This window comes from Phaethon aethereus (genome assembly GCF_964289735.1).
Source record: "Phaethon aethereus genome assembly, chromosome: 2".
Lineage (NCBI taxonomy): Eukaryota > Metazoa > Chordata > Aves > Phaethontiformes > Phaethontidae > Phaethon > Phaethon aethereus.
In genome coordinates, this window is record NC_138582.1 from 154,770,588 (window position 1) to 154,789,659 (window position 19,072).

Here is a 19,072-nt window from a genome sequence, read left to right on the forward strand (position 1 = left end):
TCCAACTTTATCCACGTGTATCCTCTCTGCTGCTGTCAAAGAGGACTTTCAGCAAGAACATATTTATATTCTATAACAAATGTTTCTGAAAGATTTCCAAATTCTGTAAGAAATCTTTCACCTTAATTCAAGGAGTTTTTAAAACAGTTTTATAAGGTGCACTCCAAATGTACTTTTTGGTTTTTTGTTCTGGGATGAGACATGGAACAATACTGCTTTTGCTAAATACCGGTATTAGAAGGTAAATTCTGCTCAGAAGGTCTACAATTACCAAAATTAAGATGCCTCTTGACAGTCTACTTAGGATATCCTACTATAGCACCCTGCTCAACATCCTAAAATAAAGCCTGAAGTTCAGGGCTGTTCTGGGACTGTGGGTGTTCTTCCTGTTGCCCTTAACTATACTGACCAATAGTGCTTAGAAAGTATGTTGGCATGAAGTAACTTAGATAAGCTTTTACTGTGAAATTAATTATTTTAAGCTTCTTAGTCTTTTCTTGTGTGCCAGATCAGATCTTTGTGCTACCTTTTGGGTAGAAGTGTTGTTATTCTTATTCTTTAATGCTGTAATGGGTGTCTTTGAAATGGTGTAGTTTCTGATGGTCATGTGGAAAAATATCCCATGAACAGATGGGAAATTGGCACCAACATATTCAAATTGCAAATTAAAAAAGAGAAACCAGATCACCTAAGCTTGCAAGGGCTAACCAACGTCCTTGGGAGTAAAATTTCTCCAACTGACTTTCATGTTTTGAAGTATTTTATTCAGCAAAAAGAAATCACTAGAGGGGAAGACTTCCTGCATTTTATCTCTTGTTTTTGGTGGGGTTTTTTTTGCTTTTTTGTGCTTCTTTTCCCCACCTCCTCAGAAGAAGAATATTGCTTAAACTGCTTTCATAAAAAAGCTCTGCAGATGTTGGCCAACGTAGCTGAAATTACTGTCTGGAATCTCAAGTGTGGAAAAAGTGTAAGGCAGCATGGAGTAGTCCCATGCTATTTTTGTCCCATCTTGTTTGGGAAGGTGTTGGAGAGATGCTTCATGAAGCCAGTGCTCTTTTTAGGACTGCAAAGCGGTAGTAGAATCTCTGGAACTTCAGCTAGCATGTAGTGAGAGCATGTTGAGCTAATGCTGCTGGGATTTCTTTGGATGTTCCACATTTCTTGTATGCAGACAACTTATAGTCAAATTTCCTTTTGGGACGGGTGGGAGGAGAAGACTTTAGTATATAAAGCTATGCTTTACAGCTTTATTAAAACTGTGTAAAAGACCTGCTCTCTGATGATGGTTTTAGGGACTGTATAAATCGGTGACTAGGGAAGAAAATGATCAAGATTTGGATGGAATGTGGTTTTATTAACTGTGAGCTGTGAAGGCCTTTGACCTGTGTGAAGTGGCAGAACAATTACGGGTTTTGTTTTGACCATTTTATGTATGTATAGCCAGCAGATGGAGCAGAAAAACTCTTAATAGACAGAGGAACAAACTTAAACAGAAGTAGATTTTGCAGAGGTGAGAGCAAAGTATTTCTGAGAAATCATTTCCTTTGGTGTGAATGTGAGATGAAGGCTGGTTTCATATGGATAAGTTCTCTGTTTTAATACAGTTCCACTGCTAGCACAGCTTGAGTAGACAAGGCAGCAGCAGGAACTGCTCATGCATTGAGAGAAAAGTCAATGAAAACACAACATAAGGGCTTATCTTTGCTTTGGTGGTGGTTCAGGATGCAAATTTTGCATTGGCCAAGTCCAGTTCCCATCTGTCTCCAGAGATCTGTGCCTGGAGCTTGCTGACTTTCAGTGGCTCTCTTGCATTGTCAATCTGGTCAGCAGTGTAGGCTTCAATCTGCTTTGCTGCAGATGCTGGAACTAGGCATGGAAGAGGTGTCCCTTGGGGTTAGCACTGTTAGGTAGCTACTCTGCACTCCTAGTTGCATCAAATGTGTATGTATAAGATTTTTCTTATGGCATGATCACAATCTGAGCTAACCTGGCTTGAGAAGTTGAAGCAGATAGCTTGAGTCTCCTTTCTGTAAAAATGTAGACTAAAGGAGTTGTTTTGGAGAGTGGCCCAGTTGATTTCTTGCCCCTGTTCATTGCACATTCTCAGTAGGCACTCATCTGTAGCCTGAGACACTATATTCATACCTCGTTCATCTGCTTCTCTGAGTAGCCGTGATCACAATGTATTAATTCTTGCTGATCCAGGACATTTTACCTGAGTCCCAGTGGCTTTTCAGCACGTAAGGTTGATGTGACAGCCAATGTCAATAGTATCTATCTGTATTTATGAGGCATGAGAACTGGTATTGACTACAGCAGACTTCCTGGATATGTGTCAGCTAAACTGAAACCCTGACCTAGCTACACATGTGAGTTCTTGCAGTAGAGGAAAGGGAGCGAAGGTGCATGTTATCTTCAAAAGGTGGTGTTTCAATAATGTTTATCTTCTACATATCTAGAGCGATGAAGTCTGGTAGGGAAAAAGGCTGATAGGTTTACTTCTGCAGTGGTGTGGAACAGCATCTACTACGCATTCAGGCTAGACAATCCTGACTCATTCAGGTGTTTGTGGTGGCAATCTAGGGCTGATTTAGCAGGTTGTACACTTCAGCTTGCTTTAACTTTTGATCCCTGGGTCAACAGGATCAGAACCCTAGAGGTGCGTTGCATCAGACTAAGCACACACAGGTTTTGGTACCACATCTTTGCCAAGGCAATGATATGGGGGTGTGTGGGGAGAGAGCTTGTTAGGCACCCTCCTCTCGCTGCCCCAGTCCACTGCATCCTTTGACAGCTTGGATTGTTTCTCTTCCTGGTGGTAATAAGTCACACCACACTTGTTTATGTAGCATTCACTGCTCCAGTGTGGTTTGCAAACATCACTGGCAACTGTGCACGTATGTGTGTGTGTGTATATATATATAGGGATTACTTCATCTATCATGCCTCCTGTTGGTTCACTACTATTTTGTGAACTGTCACAGCAGTCTACTAGCACATAACACCACCGAAGAGTTTAGGGGGAGAGAAGGAAAGTATGTCCAATTGAAACTACAAGAGAAAATCAACAAAGTAGGAAGTAATTAACTATGCAGGAATATCATGAGAGTACACGGTAGTTTTCACTCCAACCATGAGTGACTGGGATTCTTGGGATTTGCGCAATATAAGGGAGTAGAGGAGAGTAAGGAATAGGGGACACAGTTTCTCTTTAAACATAGTCAGTCCTCAACCTTTGTGTAGACAGGGTAAGCAGTAATTCCATACTACCTGATTTTGAAATGGTTTACTATAGCATGTAAGCTTGACCTCAGCTAATCAAAATACAACTTGGCCACTTTATACTAGATCTTGAAAACTGCTAGGATGGCATAGCAGATTCTAGCTTAGCATGGAGTACTTGGAGGGGAGTACTTCTTACTGTTTACACCTATGTGCCTACTGCACTTCTAACAACAGAAGCTTAATAAACTAGGAAAACAAGAGAAAAATGCTTGTTCCCTGATAAAAGCTATTTCAAACCTCTTAACTTTGACTGTTCCTTCTCATTCTAAAGCATTTTAGCTAGTTTCTGTGAGTTTCTGAAACTTAGTAGCTTACAAACTGTATAATCTTTTGTTGTCTCAGTTTCAGAATTAAGAAAACTGTTTGAACCAAACAACCAAGATTTTTTGGAAATGAAAAGGTAAAAAAAATAGTCTTTGGCCTGTAAAACAAAACACACAGCTTGTTTTGTTACCTCCTCTTAGAAACTCTCCCCTCAAATGTCTGGTTACACACTTTTCACATCTTTTTCAGAAAAGAGAGAATAGCTAGACGCTTAGAGGGAATTGAAAATGACACACAACCTATGCTTCTACAAAACTGTCCAGGATCGGTCACACATCGTTTACTAGAGGAAGATACACCAAGATATATGCGTGCAACCGATCCATACAGTCCCCACTTAGGTAAGTAGTATATATCAGTGAGTCTTACATTGCTGAATTACTTCGTGTTTACTACCCTATCACTTGTGCAGTACATGGAGAGGAGTTTTATAGAAGAGCTGTGGTCAGGGTTCTTTTTAACCTGCCTTTTAATTCTCTGGTTTTCTTACTTGAAAAAGATTGATTATCCATATTGTTTTAAAACAACAATAATTTGATATGAGACTCTTCAAGAATTATAACTAGTACACAGTGCTTAATCCTTTTTAAGTGCTTTTGGAGACATAAGTGTAATGTGTCTCTGCAGTCACTAGTACACTTTGATTTGTAAGAAGATGGGAAGCTTTTAGTTCACTTGTAAATGGTGGGTAGCATACTCAGAATTTTGGGATGGACTTGCTCATATATGTTGTACGTTTGACAGGAAGATCAAATGAAGAGGAAGAAACTTCAGATTCTTCTGTAGAAAAACAACCCAGATCATCCAGATACAGAGCAGAAATCACAGGAGGTAATACAGAGCCCTTGTATAGTACAGGAAACATGGATGTTCAGGAACTAGAGTCAAAAGCAGAAAGAATAGCTAGGTACAAGGCAGAGAGGCGGCGCCAGCTGGCAGAAAAATACGGATTATCTCTTGATTCTGATTTGGATTCTGACTACTCGTCCAGATATACACGGGCAAGGAAAGATCCCGACAGCGTGGAAAGAAAGGGAGTGAAAAGTGAAAGGCAAGATGATGAAAACAAGGACTGTGGCTCCCTGTATTTGTCCAGGACTGAGACAAAAGAGTCGAAGAGTCTGATTTCTGAATCCAAAGATTACTCCAGCCATGAAAAAGATGGTGTTCCAGGTAAAGAAGACCTCTCAAATGAAAAGAATGATAGAAAAACAGATGACAGTGCCATTAGACAGGCTTCTGACCCTTCAGCAACCTTGGATAGTTCTGTCTCCCTTTCACTTTCTGGACGAGAATCTTCCTCCTGTAATGAAGTGCCAATATCACCAAAGCAAACCCCCAGAGAGTCCCGTTCTTCACCAAAGCGGGCAGCCTCACCAATCCATTTGCAGAGTGACCAGCCCTTGCACAGTAACATCAGACAAAGGTAAGCATGATTTTTATTTGTTTGTGAGAAACACTCAGTGTGTTTCTGATACAAGGAAGTGGGTATCTATTTTTATGATTAGGTATGACCTTGGTCTCACTTTATATTTATAGAATTTATGCTAAAATTAGGCCCTGTTGAGGGGAGGGGAGTGGGATGTTTAAGATATTTACACAGACTAGAAATTGAAGCAGTTCTGGTTCTAAATCTGATGCTTTCCTTTTTTCATAAACTGTTAAAGCAAGCCTCTAACTTTTTTTCCTCTATATCCTGTAATTGTTTCGGGGGCGGGGGGGTTCCAAGTCAAGGCAAGCTGTTTCTCAGTGAAGATTTGAATAGCTTCATGATGGCTTCCGCCAAAGTAAAACACGTCTCGGATTTAAAAGCTGAAAAGTTTCTTGGGTCAGTTGAAATAACAGCTGGTTTGTTTTCTGACTGTGAAAGTGTAAAAACCCTTTTGAACTGTGATAGTTAATCTTTCAGATAATATCAGGGTATGTGTGTGGAGGGGCAGAGAGAGTTAAAATTCCATGCTGAATTGGGAAAACATAGGCTCCCTGATGGTATGCTGAATTACTTCAGAGTTGACAAATTTACTCCAGTAACAGGGTATCCAGATTCTTCCAGAAGAGGGGTGGGGGAGTTTTCACTAATTTCACACTGTAATTTCACCCTGTAGTGCAAACACAGACTGTCAAAATGTTATGGTAACTGAAAAGAACATGTGACTAAGAATTCTTTAAAAGTATGATTTTTCTGTAAGTGTGATTCTTTAATTTCTAGGTAGGTGGATAGATAGAAAAGAATAACTGTAAAAACCTGACTTAAAATGTTGCAGCTAAAAATGATGTAAATTGTAATGACAACTTAATTGTAAACACATCTGCATCATTCTGAGCAGTGCTGACTGTTTCAAAAAAACTGAACTGGCATAAACTGAACTGTTTATACTTTTTGGCATTTTTCGCAGTAGGTTCCAAGCTACCTTGACCGGACTTCTTATCCTTCCCATCAAAATCACAAACTTGATTCTTATTTGTTGTGGCCTTTCTTATTAACTCTCATAAGCATACTTTAAAGTTTGAATGAGGAAGCAATCTTCCATGTCAAAGGTTAACCACCTGGTAGATTGATTAAGTCATCTACTTACAGTGCCTATAAACTGCTCAAATGTACTTAGCCTTCTTTTTTCTTTCACTTTATTGCATAGGACACACCAGTAGTAGTCTCTTAATATTTTTTTCATAGCTTTTCATTATTCAGGTGACTTCTAATCCTGCTCACCTTCTTTTGCATGGATAACGTGGCTGTATGAGCTATCATTGGACTCTCCCAATTAAGCCAAAATTTTAAAGGAATATTGTCATTTCAAAAAAGCCATCAGAGGGAAAGTAAGTCAACATACTTAGGAAGTACTATTTTGTATTTAGTTTATGTTTTAAGGTTACAATTCTGCTACTACAGTAAACAAATAGTCACCGCAGAGTCATCCATGCAACTGAGACCAGAGTTGCACTCAAACTCCTTGAGCTGACTAGGTTATTCCAGGCTCCAAAAAACTTGTCTCCAAAGCAGGCTCAACTCAAATACTACAAAATATTATCCCTTATCTTCAAATGGTTAATTTGAGATAAATCTCTTGACTAATCCAATTACTGATAGGAAGGAATATTGGAGCAATGGACCTTTGGCAGGTTGTTTTCTTTGTTTTGTAAGGTGAAGGAAGGGACAAAGTTTTCAGCCTTAGGAAAGCAAAGAGACTAGCCCATCAAACTTTATAGCCAAGAATGTGTCTGCTGCAGTGTAAAAAGGGGGTTTATTTTCTTTACTTTCATAAAGCAGTCCTAGTCCCTGTTTCTGTGAGGGGGAAACCAATGAAACACTGAACAATGAAATGCCTTCAAGGTTATCTCTTCCAACTCGTAAGAAGCTGCACTGCACACAGCACTTGGGGCGATGGCAGTTGCCCTGGTGAAACGGCATGCTGGCTATAGAGACACGCCTGAATCCACTCATTCACAGATTAGCCTTTAATGTGGAGAAATCAGGTCTCCTTATAAAGCTCTTTCATCTTTAACTAACAAGTGTGTTTTTTCTAATGCAGTTTACAACCAGTTACAAGTTCAGACTGAGCAGGCTGAAGGCATTATCAAATCATTGACAAAGTTCAGCTGTTTCTTTTCAGAGCTGCCACTTCTGGCATTGCCTTTTTTTTATAATAAAAGATGCTGCAAAAGTTGGGCAGAAGAGAAATAATTAAGGAAGCAGTGGTTTTAATGGGGGGCATACTTTTTCATTTGTTAAGTTACGTGTCCCTACATAATCTAATGCTGTGTGAAACACTAAGGGATCAGATGTGTTTGGCAGGCACTGGAGACAGGCCCCTTCTGTAAGGTCTTCCTTTTTTTGACACTTAGTTGTTCTCCATTTCTACATAATGAAATGGTAAGATCCATTTTCAGGTGGGTTCTGATGTTGGGACAGTTCGAGTTTAAACTCCATCCCATCTATGGTATGGTTGTTTTTATTTCTCTGCTTTGCAGTAGTGCCATATGGACAAATGAGTCACTGGGGCAAAAGCAGCAGGAATAAGTCATAACTTAATATAAATTACTGACTGCATTATCACTAATTTCAGACTCCTTCTGAATGAGGCTTGAGCCTGTATTTGTGGAAAACAGGTTTGTCACAATTACTGTGTGTCTCGTCTTTTGAAGGAAATCATCTGCACCCACCAAGATGTGGTGTAGTTCTTACAGCAACCAAGGGTTTAAATTTAGGACTTGATCTCTTCTTTGGATAGGTGTCTAGGCAGTAGGTGGTATTTTAAAGGCCAGGTTGCCAAAAGCCTGTTCTTCCAGTGCCAGTGTGTACTCAGTGTGATATTCAGAGATTTAAGAATAACCTCTCATAAACTCTTGTCCTTGTTTTTGAGTGGTAAGAAGTCATTGCCTATTTCCATGCAGTCTGTAAAGTTACTGTGTGGTAGTCTCCTATAAGGCCATTTGCACAAGCAAAATAAGGGCTCATGCCAGCTTTCCAGGTGGAAAGCTGGGTCAGTGATTTTGAAGTCAGTTCCACATATATATACACATATAGGTTGCAAAATTGTTTTTGTTAAATTTGCTATGTTCAAATTGGAAAATAAATGCAGCTTGCTTCAGAATACATATGAAAGCTTTGTGCCTTCAGTCCTAAGAAGATTTAACAATTAATCCTATTGTCCATCACTAAGAAGACAACAAAGTGCTGAGAAGGTATCATTTGACATTGTCTGCATTTGGCTGCTGAAGTGGCTGATTAACTCTAAATTCAAAACTTGGCTTGCATTCTTCTGACTGCTCTTTTCAAAGGATGAATGATCAAGTACAAATAATTGCTGCTTGGGCCATGCCCACTATAAAAATGTGCCAAAGTACACATTAAGAGACGAGAAGGAAGTTTGCTTGCTTCAAAGCAATGCCAGCTACTGGGTCAGCTCCTGTGAAAGGTTTTTACCTGCTATTTGGTCAGTTCTTTTAGGAATTCAAAAACATTTGGAAAAACAAAAAGTGTTTTAACAGTTGTTTGACTTTGTTCTAAGCTTGATTTGGATAAGGTGGCAACTGTAGGTGAGTTCTCAAATTTAAATTTATTTGCAGTAAATGCACTGTTATCTTAAGAACAATTGTTGATTTGACCTTTTTCAACTATTTTTATTAAAAGACCAGCTAAGAAAAATTGACGTAAGCGACCTGGAGCTTAATAGGGGATTTTCATCCCAAATAGCTCTACCGCAGTGTGAGGAGTTCATTCAAGTGTAACTATAAGTAATGGAAAGCAGCCTGGCTGCTTGTCACCTCTGGGGAGTTTCTAAACGTTAGTGTGGCTGGACAGGCTGTGCTTGCAAGGTTAAAAGTATTTGATGTAATTACTGTTGCTGAGAGACTATAGGTGAAGGTAGGCATTAGGAAAGTATTTGAGAAACTGTACTAGGTAGTCTGCAAACACCCTTTCCTGCAGGGCTTTTGAAAGTTTGCAGTGCTGTTATTTCTTTTTATGCTTTCAACTCTAAAATGGAAACACAATAAAGTCAAGACGAGATCGAATTGGGGGTTTGGTATTTTAAGCATTGCCTCTCCCCTGTCATCCAGCGACACAGCATGTTTCACTTGATCTAACTGGGTTTGCATTTATGAAGCTTTTGTGATACAGGGCTATACAAGAGGAGAGAGGGGTTCCAGGTGCTCCTGAGAATTTCTTAGGAAGTATGATACAACCATCTGAATTTCTAACTTCATTAAACCTCATACTACCATTTTGTTTTGGACCCAGCAGTCTTTGCCACTTTAAACCACAAATTAAAGGAATGGTTTTAGCAACTCTTCCAGGTGTCCTTACATAACCCTTCAAACCAGCCTGCAATGGCAAATGGCATAAGTAAGATTGTGTAATTGCTTTCACTTCTCAAATTCTGGATGACATACACTTGGTAAAGTTACCTTTGCGGAATATTTAACATTCAGAACACTGTTTAGATGTTTGTGGAATTAATATGATGGTTTGTTTCACAGTTTATCACCTTTCAATTTGATTAATGTGCTGTGCTTTTGTTTTCATGAACAGTCCTCTGTAATTGAGTAATTGGGAAACAAAAAAAGCGATGGGGAGGGAAGACTGGGAGAAACAACGGGAGCATGTGTTAAGATCTCAAAAATTACCTGAAGTTCTGTTTTCTGTAGTAGTGCAGGGAAAGCAAAACCTGAATGGTTTCTTCAGAAAGATTCGGAAGGGGACACACCTTCACTTATCAGCTGGCCCTCCAGGTATCATAAAACGTAGCTGTGTGGCTAACAATCAGACTACAAACTTCCTCTTTCTTTCCCTTTACTCTGTCTTCATTTAACACTTGCTTTTAATTTTCCTTTAACAGCAGCAAGTTAGAAAGTGTTGTTTCTTGCGGATAAACAGCTATTGAAACTTTTCTTAAGCATGTGCTTTTATTGTGACTTACAACCAATTGGTATATCGATGAAGTACAAATGCCCCAAGCTTCTTCCACAGCTACTATCATTCTGGCTTCCACTAACTTTTATAACTTCTTATTTTATCCCACTTTGTATTCTGCAAATCAGCAGATTTTTATACCATACACCATTCCGTATTAGCATTCCCTACAATTAATTCCTTGAATTCCAAAGGAGATGGTACAAAAGAAGTAAAAAAATTTATATTGGAAAGTAAACCAAGATCTTGATCAGAGCTACAAGCAGCTGCTTTTCCCAGTTTGGTAGCACATAGAGTTAGCCCACCGTGAGAAACATTGCAGGAAGACTCTTTTCCATGTTTCTGATTGAAGTAATTCTTATAACCCAGTACTAACATCAGTGTGGATGTTCTGGAGAATGCTTGGTACATGTAGTTTAAAGAGTCACTTTTTCAGACTGAACAGACTTTCTGTGCTTAAGTAACTTTGAGAAGTTTCCCTGATAAGTGCACCAATCCTCAGAGGTAAGAAACACCAAAATATTAGAAAGGTTGGTGTTTCAGATAACTTTGAATATCCTGAATAATTCTCTCAGATACTAATTTGCCTTTTTTTCTACATCTTGCTTTTTTAAAATAATGTAAACTCCAAAAAGTCCGTTGGCAAGCCTGGAATTGCACGTACTTTGAGCTGGATTACATACTTTCAAATAAAGAGCTAGTCTTCTGTTGTACTTGAGTTTCTCTCCTTCCTTATTTGGGAGGGGAAGAAGTACAGGGCTTTCATTTTTAAAACTGTGTATGAGACTATTGTATGTACATTTTATATTTTTAATGCTCACTCTGTAAGCTGTCTGAACACTTACTGTGGCTGTAAAACTGCCGGATAGCTTACCTGCAGTTGTAGTCGTAGAGCGAAGGCTGCCTCTGGCTGCACGTGCTTGCCTTCCATTAGTGCAGTTGCATTAAGTGTCTAAAGGTAGAATACAGCTCTGTTTTGCATGGATGTTACACAAGTCTAGAGGTGTCTTCTAGAAAACACACTGAAGTAAGGTAACTGGGAACATTTCTGTAAGTTTTGCATGTTAGAATGTAATGAAAAGTTTTAAAACAGAATGCCTGTTTTGGTTGTGGGATTTTTTTAAATCCTTTTCTCCCTTGCAAGCCCTCTGAAGAGCAACAGCCATGCCATAGTTTCACTTTGGGCTTTAAGGCTTGCACTTCAGCTTTTTTCCTCACTTACCGAAACAGGTTACACTACACATAACATTTTAGATGTCTTATATGATACACAAAACAAGTATAAAAGTATCTGGCAAAACATCTCAAGGGCTAGGTGGAGATAATGTGTTTTTTCATCCCTTCCTCAATGCAACAGCATCTTGATATGATGTAAGCTGCCCAGTGTTTAGACAACCTTCAAAAATCTGACTACGTATATGACTTCCAATGGAATTTGCAATTTCAGCCTGAACCCAACACTTTGATAATATAAAAAGCACTTTTGATCATCTTGTTTGCTTGAGACTATGGGTATGTGCTGTTTGACAAACATAGTTGTGACCTCATGGGAACATGCTGTATGTTTTCAGAGCTTGCTCAGTTACCTTCTCAGGAGTCATGCATGTTTGAGGGCCTGTGAATCACTTCAATGTTTTTGAGAGATGTTACTGCTAAGATTTGGGGAGGGGGTGAGGGGGGGTGCATCATAAGAATGCTTACTTTTCTGTATTAATTGCTTTTTATTTTAATACAATGTTGCTGTCTGTACTCACAGTAGGTGTCTGTGTGCCTTCCCAGATTGGGTATTGCTCTTCACAGCTTTAATCCTTTTTCTTTCTTAAAGAGTAAAAGTTAGAGAGAAACTGGTGAAAGAGGAAAGTGCTCGTGGAAGCCCTGAACTTGTCACAGACACAGTATCTCAGAGAAAATCCCATCCAGTGCCAGCCCACTACATGCCTCTTCAGACAGAAACATCTGCCTTTGATAGGGTTATAAATCAGCCCGTCAGTTCAGTTCGCCAACCAATACATGGCTATATTCAGCCTGCTGGTATTGCGCACACAGCTCAGCTGATGGCAACAGAAGAGCCAGCAAACATCTCTGTTGGCAGCCTCCTCGTACCAGACAATGTTAGTCTCTTAACAAAACCATCAGCAGCCACTGCATCAGAGAGTGAAAAGAAAGAGGCACTTGGTTATGGAGCAAAGCCTGATGAAGAAGATTCCTTGGAGGGTGAACAGGCTTCCAAAGGCAGAAGACCAATTTTGCCATCTGAAATTCGCAAACAAGGGAAGAACCACGAAGGCCTCTTTGGAGGAGGAGAATTGGATACCCCTGTGGGGAGTTCCTCTTTCGCAAGCAAGCTGAAAGTTAACTCAGAAGTTCAGAGAGAGCTGGAGTGCAGTAAGAGGCAGGCTCCTGAGCAGCAGTTTAAGACCCCTGAGAACATAGAAAGGAGTGAAGCTGTTATGTACATACAGAGTGGGTCTGTATCGCAGCCTGCCGAGGCAAAAGCTCCTGTTTGGAAAGTGTCAACAGCAAAGCATAAAGTCCTGACTCGCTCCATGTCTGACTATACTGTGGCTCCTAAGCTAGAAGCTTTTAAAAGTAAGGAGAGCGTGGAAGCAAATGCACCAAATGGTGAGATTGGCATGGTTGACACAAAAGTCTCTGTTGCCCAGCTCCGTAATGTCTTTCTGGAGACTGCTAATGCCAACAAGAAAACGGAACTGTAGGTGACATTTCAGACGTATTTTCGTGTGAAATTTGCACGTCCTTGGCAAAAATTACACACACTCAACAGCAGTTGTGTTCGGCACTTAAAGCACACAGCTTAGCTCTCACCAGTGTGTACTGGAGGCTGAGATGGTTTGAATCCTGCTTTTGTGCTTCTGCTTGCTAGTGCGAGTTGTGATGTGGGGTAGCTGGAATGTGTACGTCTGCGCATGTTACCAGAGGAGCATGCAGAGTGATCTCTAGTGGATTGTTGAGATGCTTACATCTATGCTTTACTTCTCTCTTCTTTTTTCTTTTCTATGCACTTTCTATCATGTGGTTTTAAAGTGAATCTCGGTTTGAGATGTCAGCGGCAGGTAGCACTTTGTCTGCCAATGGTGACCGTGAAAGAGGGCCACGAAGGCCAAGGCGCTATTTTTCTCCTGGTGAAAATAGAAAGACTTCTGAGAGATTTAAAACTCAACCTATAACGTCAGCTGAACGAAAGGAGACAGATAGGTAGGCATGTACTTAGCTTTGGGTAACATTCTGATGCAGGTAGACGTGAACAAGCTTCTAAAGAGACTTCATTAATTTATTACAATAAACATTTTGCAAAGTTGTTGTTGCTCTTTGAAAACAATCAAATATTTGTTATAGCTTCTTATAAAATAAAAACCAAAATGCTCAACAAAAACAATTAGTTGCAAATGCCGCCCCACCCCCCCAATGGTGATGAGTGAGTCATAATAAAGTTCTGGCTGTCTGGTTCTGTCTAGTGATAAATGCTTTTGTCTGTTTTTATATAAAGAGTTTCCTTTCTATCTACGCTGCTTTATCATTTAGGGTTTTTTTTGTAAACAACCAAAGCTACATATTTTATGTTAAAAGATCTGGCAGCAAATCTTAGACTTTTATCTTCTGCAAGATGAACTGGAAATAATTTTTCTTTACTGTATTTAAGTTTGGCTGCAACTGCTTGCCTTTCTGCTTTATTAAAGGATGTCAAAGTGGAAACTGTTGAAACTTGAAAAATAGTTAAAGTTTTCCCACTCTTAAGACTTTTGAGGTCCTTCTACTTCAGATGGAGTTTGAATTTAATTTTTGATGTCTTGTTTCCAACTAACTTCTTTCTGTTTGCTAACTTTTCACTAGGTCAATTCTGAGTGCAGAAGTACCAACTGCTGAAGGTATGTTACTATACTATTTCCTAAGGAAGAAATGGGAGAAAATGTGTTTTGTTTTAACTGAAGAACTATTTGATAATGCAAACAAAGTCCACTTGAAAATAACTATCATTACCTATAATATGTTTGAAGTACCACTTTTTAAAGATTAATTTAAATCCAAAAATCTGTCTATGGATACTGAACTTCATACGGGAGGCAAGCGGGGGAATGGCTTGACACTTTTCAACATAGGTTTGGGTTTTTTTCTGATTTAGTCAATAAATAAGCTAGTTGATTGGGGAAAAAAAACCCACATTTTAATTGGTAGTCTAGGACTAATAACTAAAGAAAGACTGTACTATAGTGTAAAACTGATATTGGTAATGTGATTTCTAATTAAGGAAGTTGCAAGATGTTCATTATTAAATTATATAATTCAGTCTGCCGTCTTGTTTCTCTTTCCCCCTTGTCGCTCTCAGCAAGTCTGGCACAAATTAAGTAGGCAATCTCATGAGTAGCTAAATTTAGATTTAATGCCTTATACTATTTGAAAGGTGATATTCTCTGCACCATTGAGATGCTGGCTCTTGGATCTGGAGGATGCTGATTTTGGCTCCCAAGGATACCAGTTGAGCCTCTGAAAAATGGGGACACAGGGCAGTAATCAGAATGACCAGGTTCCAGGAGAGATCGTCTTCTATGGTCAACCAGTAGAAAACAGATGTTCTATACAGCAGGATGAATACTGACCCTTAAGACAGTTTTTCGGTCTAATTGTTTTCTTAGTCCATGTCTTCCAATAAACAATAAGTTTGATTATTCATAAAAAATTTTTTTGATAACTTGAAAGCACATGAACTGTCCTGAAGACAAGTCTTTTGTTCTCAAATCCTGTTAAGAATTTTCCTCTGATGCAATAAATGTGAATATAAGTAAAGTTTACACAATTTGGTTCATGATAAGTCTTTTGTTAAAATGGAGCAACAGCCAGCTTATTTGCAGGTGGTGCTTCTTTTCTTAGTAAAACTTAATTTTGGAGGAGTTCAGAAACCATTTAGTCAAAAAAACCCCTGGTAATTATTATGAGCTTGATTCATTACATTCAGCCTCCTTTTTTTTTTTTCCTTTGTGAAGACGAAGAAAAATTGGATGACCGAGCCAAACTAAGTGTAGCTGCAAAGAGGCTGCTTTTTAGAGTAAGTATTACATTTTCTTCATAGAAGGCTGAGTTACACATATCATATACAAGATGCTGAAGAACCCCAAGAATGAAGTGGGGTTAGAATGAAGTGTAATGCACTTAACCAAATCCAAACTGCATAACTTTTTTTTTAACTTCATCTTGCCTACCTATACAGTAGACCTATTGCTCTAAAGCGTTCTTTAAGAATGTCATTTAGAGAGATGTGTAGTCAGTTTTAACTCCATGACGCCTACTGTGCAATTATATCCTGCTTCTAATTCAGAGATGGACATTTGGGAATTTTACTACTTTGCATGCAAGAAATCTAAAAAGAAAGTACTGTTTTAGAACCTTTCTTCCATGGTTTTAATTATGACATGTGTCCTCTTAGGAAATGGAAAAATCATTTGAAATGAAAAATATTCCGAAGCCACCTACAAGAAGTTCAGCAGTAGAAAGAAGACTGCGGCGTTTGCAGGATAGATCGCACACACAACCAATTACCAGTGAGGAGGTGGTCATTGCAGCTACGTAAGTTTTGTACATATGTGTTGGCTCCAACTTTGGTTCCTGCTTTTAAATCTGGGAGTAAGTTCCATGTATGTGGTGATTACAACTTTGTAGCAAGGAAAACCTGTTGTTAGGGCCCAACTTCCTTGAGAACCACTGGGAAAACTGTATTGAAATTCGTTGTTAGAAGCAGAGGAACTAGTAAAGCATAACTTGTATGAACTGCAATTTGGCAGAAAGCTTATGGACCTGTAGATTAGGTAAACAAGATTAATCGTAGCATTGGTTTGTAACTGAAATGGAAAAGATACTTTGCACTGAGGGAAATCTGCACAATTTCTTACGTAATGTATTTGTATTGGGGAAAACCTTTTACACTATGAAATCTCAAATGTACTTTTTGGAAATGCATTTCTTGCACTCTGGTCATACATCATGAAATTTTCCTGAAAAAAGGAAAGTAATCTTTGGGGAAAATTAAACAAAGGTGAATGGACATTAACCTAATGATCTACTAAAAAATAGATTATGTTATGTTTAATGAGTAACTTTGAGATCACCTGTTTGCTCCTCTCAGTTTTTAATTCTTCAAAGTATTTGAAGTTATTTTGCAAAGGTCATAGCAGATAACTCAGTAATTAAAAATCATTGCTGTTCGGTTTTTTTCTGTTTGGTTTTGTTCTGGTTTTGGTCTTTTCTGTAGTTAACACTTAATGTATTGCTTTTCTTAATGCTTTTTTCTTCTCTCTCCCTGTGAATTTTCCCTCCTTGGCAATTCTTTAAAGTGAATCTACCCCTGCTTCACGTTCTGTGAATACCCACACAGTAGTGACAAGAGTACCTAGTCCCACTGTAGTTAAGAGCACTGTACAACCTATCAGGTACTGGGGGGGATAAACATGCATGTTACATGGAGCACAAGATTCCTCAATAGCAGATTTAAAGTCTTGAATGCCTTTTCAATCTTTCAAGTCAATACTCGTTTCAAGAACATTTAAAACATGTCAACTTTATGTTTGCATGATAGAATGATGCAGCTTTTTTTTGTCAAGCATCTGTTTTCAGGGCTTTTCTAACCACACTTACCTGTTCAGAAACATATTCTTCTTTCTGAAAGAAATGAATTTGCATGTGAGCAAACCTAGCAGAACCCTCTTTGGTCTTGTACTTTTTTTAATATGGTAATGTCATCTGGAGATGAAAATACCAAAGTTGTGTGCTTGATTTCACAAGCAGTACATATCCTCTTTCTCTGTCTCTACATATATTATTTTTTTTTAGCTTGCAAAATTAAAGGAAAGATAAGAAATTGCACCACCTATAGGTAAAGTTGCAGAATACTGTTTGCCTGTTCTGAATGAGAGAATTTTAGCAAAGACCACGACAGGGAAAAACAAAAAAAAAAGAGAATACTACTTATTCCATAAATGTGGCTGAATCTAACTAGAAGTGAATAAAATATATTATTGTAGAGACAAATGCAATGACAGCTTTTATGAATGAATGTGTCTGCCTTCAGCATTGGTCAAACAATCTTTAATATTAATGGAGTATATTTCAAAACTGGTTTTTGTTGTTGAGTTACCCTAGATAACTCGGAACAAAAGACAGTCTGATCTGTTCCACTTCAAATTATAAGAGGCATTACAGTTATGCTAACCTAAAAGCAGCACTAACTTGGAGTTTAAATCCATCTTTTAAATGTTTTTATTGTATATGTTCCACAAATTATTTCTAATAAAATTGAATTTTATGTAAATTGTACTGTAGGACCCGTGTTTGTTCTACAGCAGGCATCTTAAATCTCTCTCCATAGCTCTGTATTCTGTATAAAGAGATTGGTCTGAAAAGTCTCTCTTCAAACTTGAGTTCCCCTTTTAAAAAATTGTTTTGTCCTAATCAAATGAATTTGAGAATGAAAATTTAACTTTTTTTAAATCTTCAGCTGTTGAATTAGAATTCATCATGCCAATGTTGAACCACTGCATAACCACTTAGGCTGCTATATTACATTGGCTATTGTGCTTCATGTGCAGTTCTGCTTCTATCAGGTTGAGATTTTAAAACTTCGTAACGGCTTCATCAAAACTAATTTCCAGTTCTGTTTCTTCAGCCTGCAGGCATCAGCACACCAAAAAATTTTAGCTAAAGAGGAGATAAGAGCAGCCAAAGAGGCGATGGGGCAAGATCAGTCTGATGAACCAGATTCTTCCACCTTAAGTTTGGCAGAAAAGATGGCTTTGTTTAACAAACTGTCTCAACCAGTATCCAGGGCCATCTCCACAAGGAGTCGAGGAGATATTAGGCACAGGAGAATGAATGCTCGTTACCAGACTCAGCCAGTCACTCTTGGAGAAGTTGAGCAGGTAAGTGCAATCTTAGATCTTTTTCATTTGTTTCTTTATGTTGGAGGAAACTGCTTCAGTGTAAGATGCTGTAACAGCTGGCCTTTGCTCTGAGCTACACACTGGGGTCATGACATATTCGCACAAAACAGCTTGTCAGGAAGCAGTCTTTATGACATTGAGGAACAACATCCTCTAAAATGTTTGACCTCATTGGTGTGATTTTCTTTTTTAAGTAATTCAGGAGTATATCATTTCCTGATTAGTACATGCTGTACCTTTCACAGTGTCTGTCTTTTCCGGTAGAATATTACATGTCTTCCATAAGTAAATTCATGACCAAAGAGGTAAAAACCATGACACATATCATAGTGCTCTAGATGTATTTTCAGGGAATTTTGGAGCTTTGTCATGTGCAACTTTCAGACTCTTTCCTGAAAGCACTATATTTTTCCCTTATTCGACAGGACTTACTCTGTCATTTTCCTCTGGGAGGGGGCATTGATTTTTATTTTTTTCCTTAAAAGCAAAATACTTTTGAAATTCAGAAAGTCATGGTCAAAATGAAATTATTTAATACGTGCAGTGGAATTGGGTTTCCTGTTCTGGAATCCTTCATGTAACTGGAGCTGCAAAGGAATGCCTTTTCAGTGAAGTTCGAGCATAAGATGGCCCAGCAGTGGTCTTTCAGAGCTGATGTTCACAACAGCATGAACATCAGTCACTTAATGTAATTTCTTTTAAAGCTGTAATACTAACAGTGAAGCACAACTCCTATGCATGTCATATTTCTAGGGATTTGGATCAATCTGTGTGTTAGAAAGTTCCTGACCTTCTCTTTCTATATGCTTCATTCATGATTATACATTTTCCACATTATAATAATAGAATAGTGAGAAGGCAGGATTTCTCTGACTGTATTGGTGCAAAGCTGTATAGATAGATAATTGTACTTTATGCCTACTTTACTTAGGCATGAAGTAGTAGTAAATACTTGGAAAATTTATTTTAGCAACATTTCCAGACCTTACATAGTCCTCTTTACATTCATTTTCCACGTGCCAACCGCTGTCACAGCCTGGTCGCTTTAGTGATTGTGTCACTAACTTGTTTGGGGGTCAGGAAGGTGATAAACATAAATGGGCTG

The 19,072-nt window shown here is 38.5% G+C and overlaps 1 protein-coding gene across 1 annotated transcript in view; it reads left to right on the plus strand.

Moving 5' to 3' along the window:
• The window catches only part of SVIL (supervillin), a gene marked incomplete at its 3' end in the record, with an annotated part of 74,323 nt that overhangs the window by 11,047 nt on the left and 44,204 nt on the right, over window positions 1–19,072 (plus strand). The window contains exons 4-14 of the mRNA XM_081996294.1: window positions 3,628–3,685; window positions 3,799–3,950; window positions 4,354–5,035; window positions 9,760–9,840; window positions 11,847–12,734; window positions 13,067–13,237; window positions 13,874–13,908; window positions 15,022–15,083; window positions 15,462–15,601; window positions 16,366–16,461; window positions 17,694–17,946. Coding sequence (XP_081852420.1) covers window positions 3,628–3,685; window positions 3,799–3,950; window positions 4,354–5,035; window positions 9,760–9,840; window positions 11,847–12,734; window positions 13,067–13,237; window positions 13,874–13,908; window positions 15,022–15,083; window positions 15,462–15,601; window positions 16,366–16,461; window positions 17,694–17,946 — 2,618 coding nt within the window. The remainder of the gene's footprint in view (window positions 1–3,627; window positions 3,686–3,798; window positions 3,951–4,353; window positions 5,036–9,759; window positions 9,841–11,846; window positions 12,735–13,066; window positions 13,238–13,873; window positions 13,909–15,021; window positions 15,084–15,461; window positions 15,602–16,365; window positions 16,462–17,693; window positions 17,947–19,072) is intronic.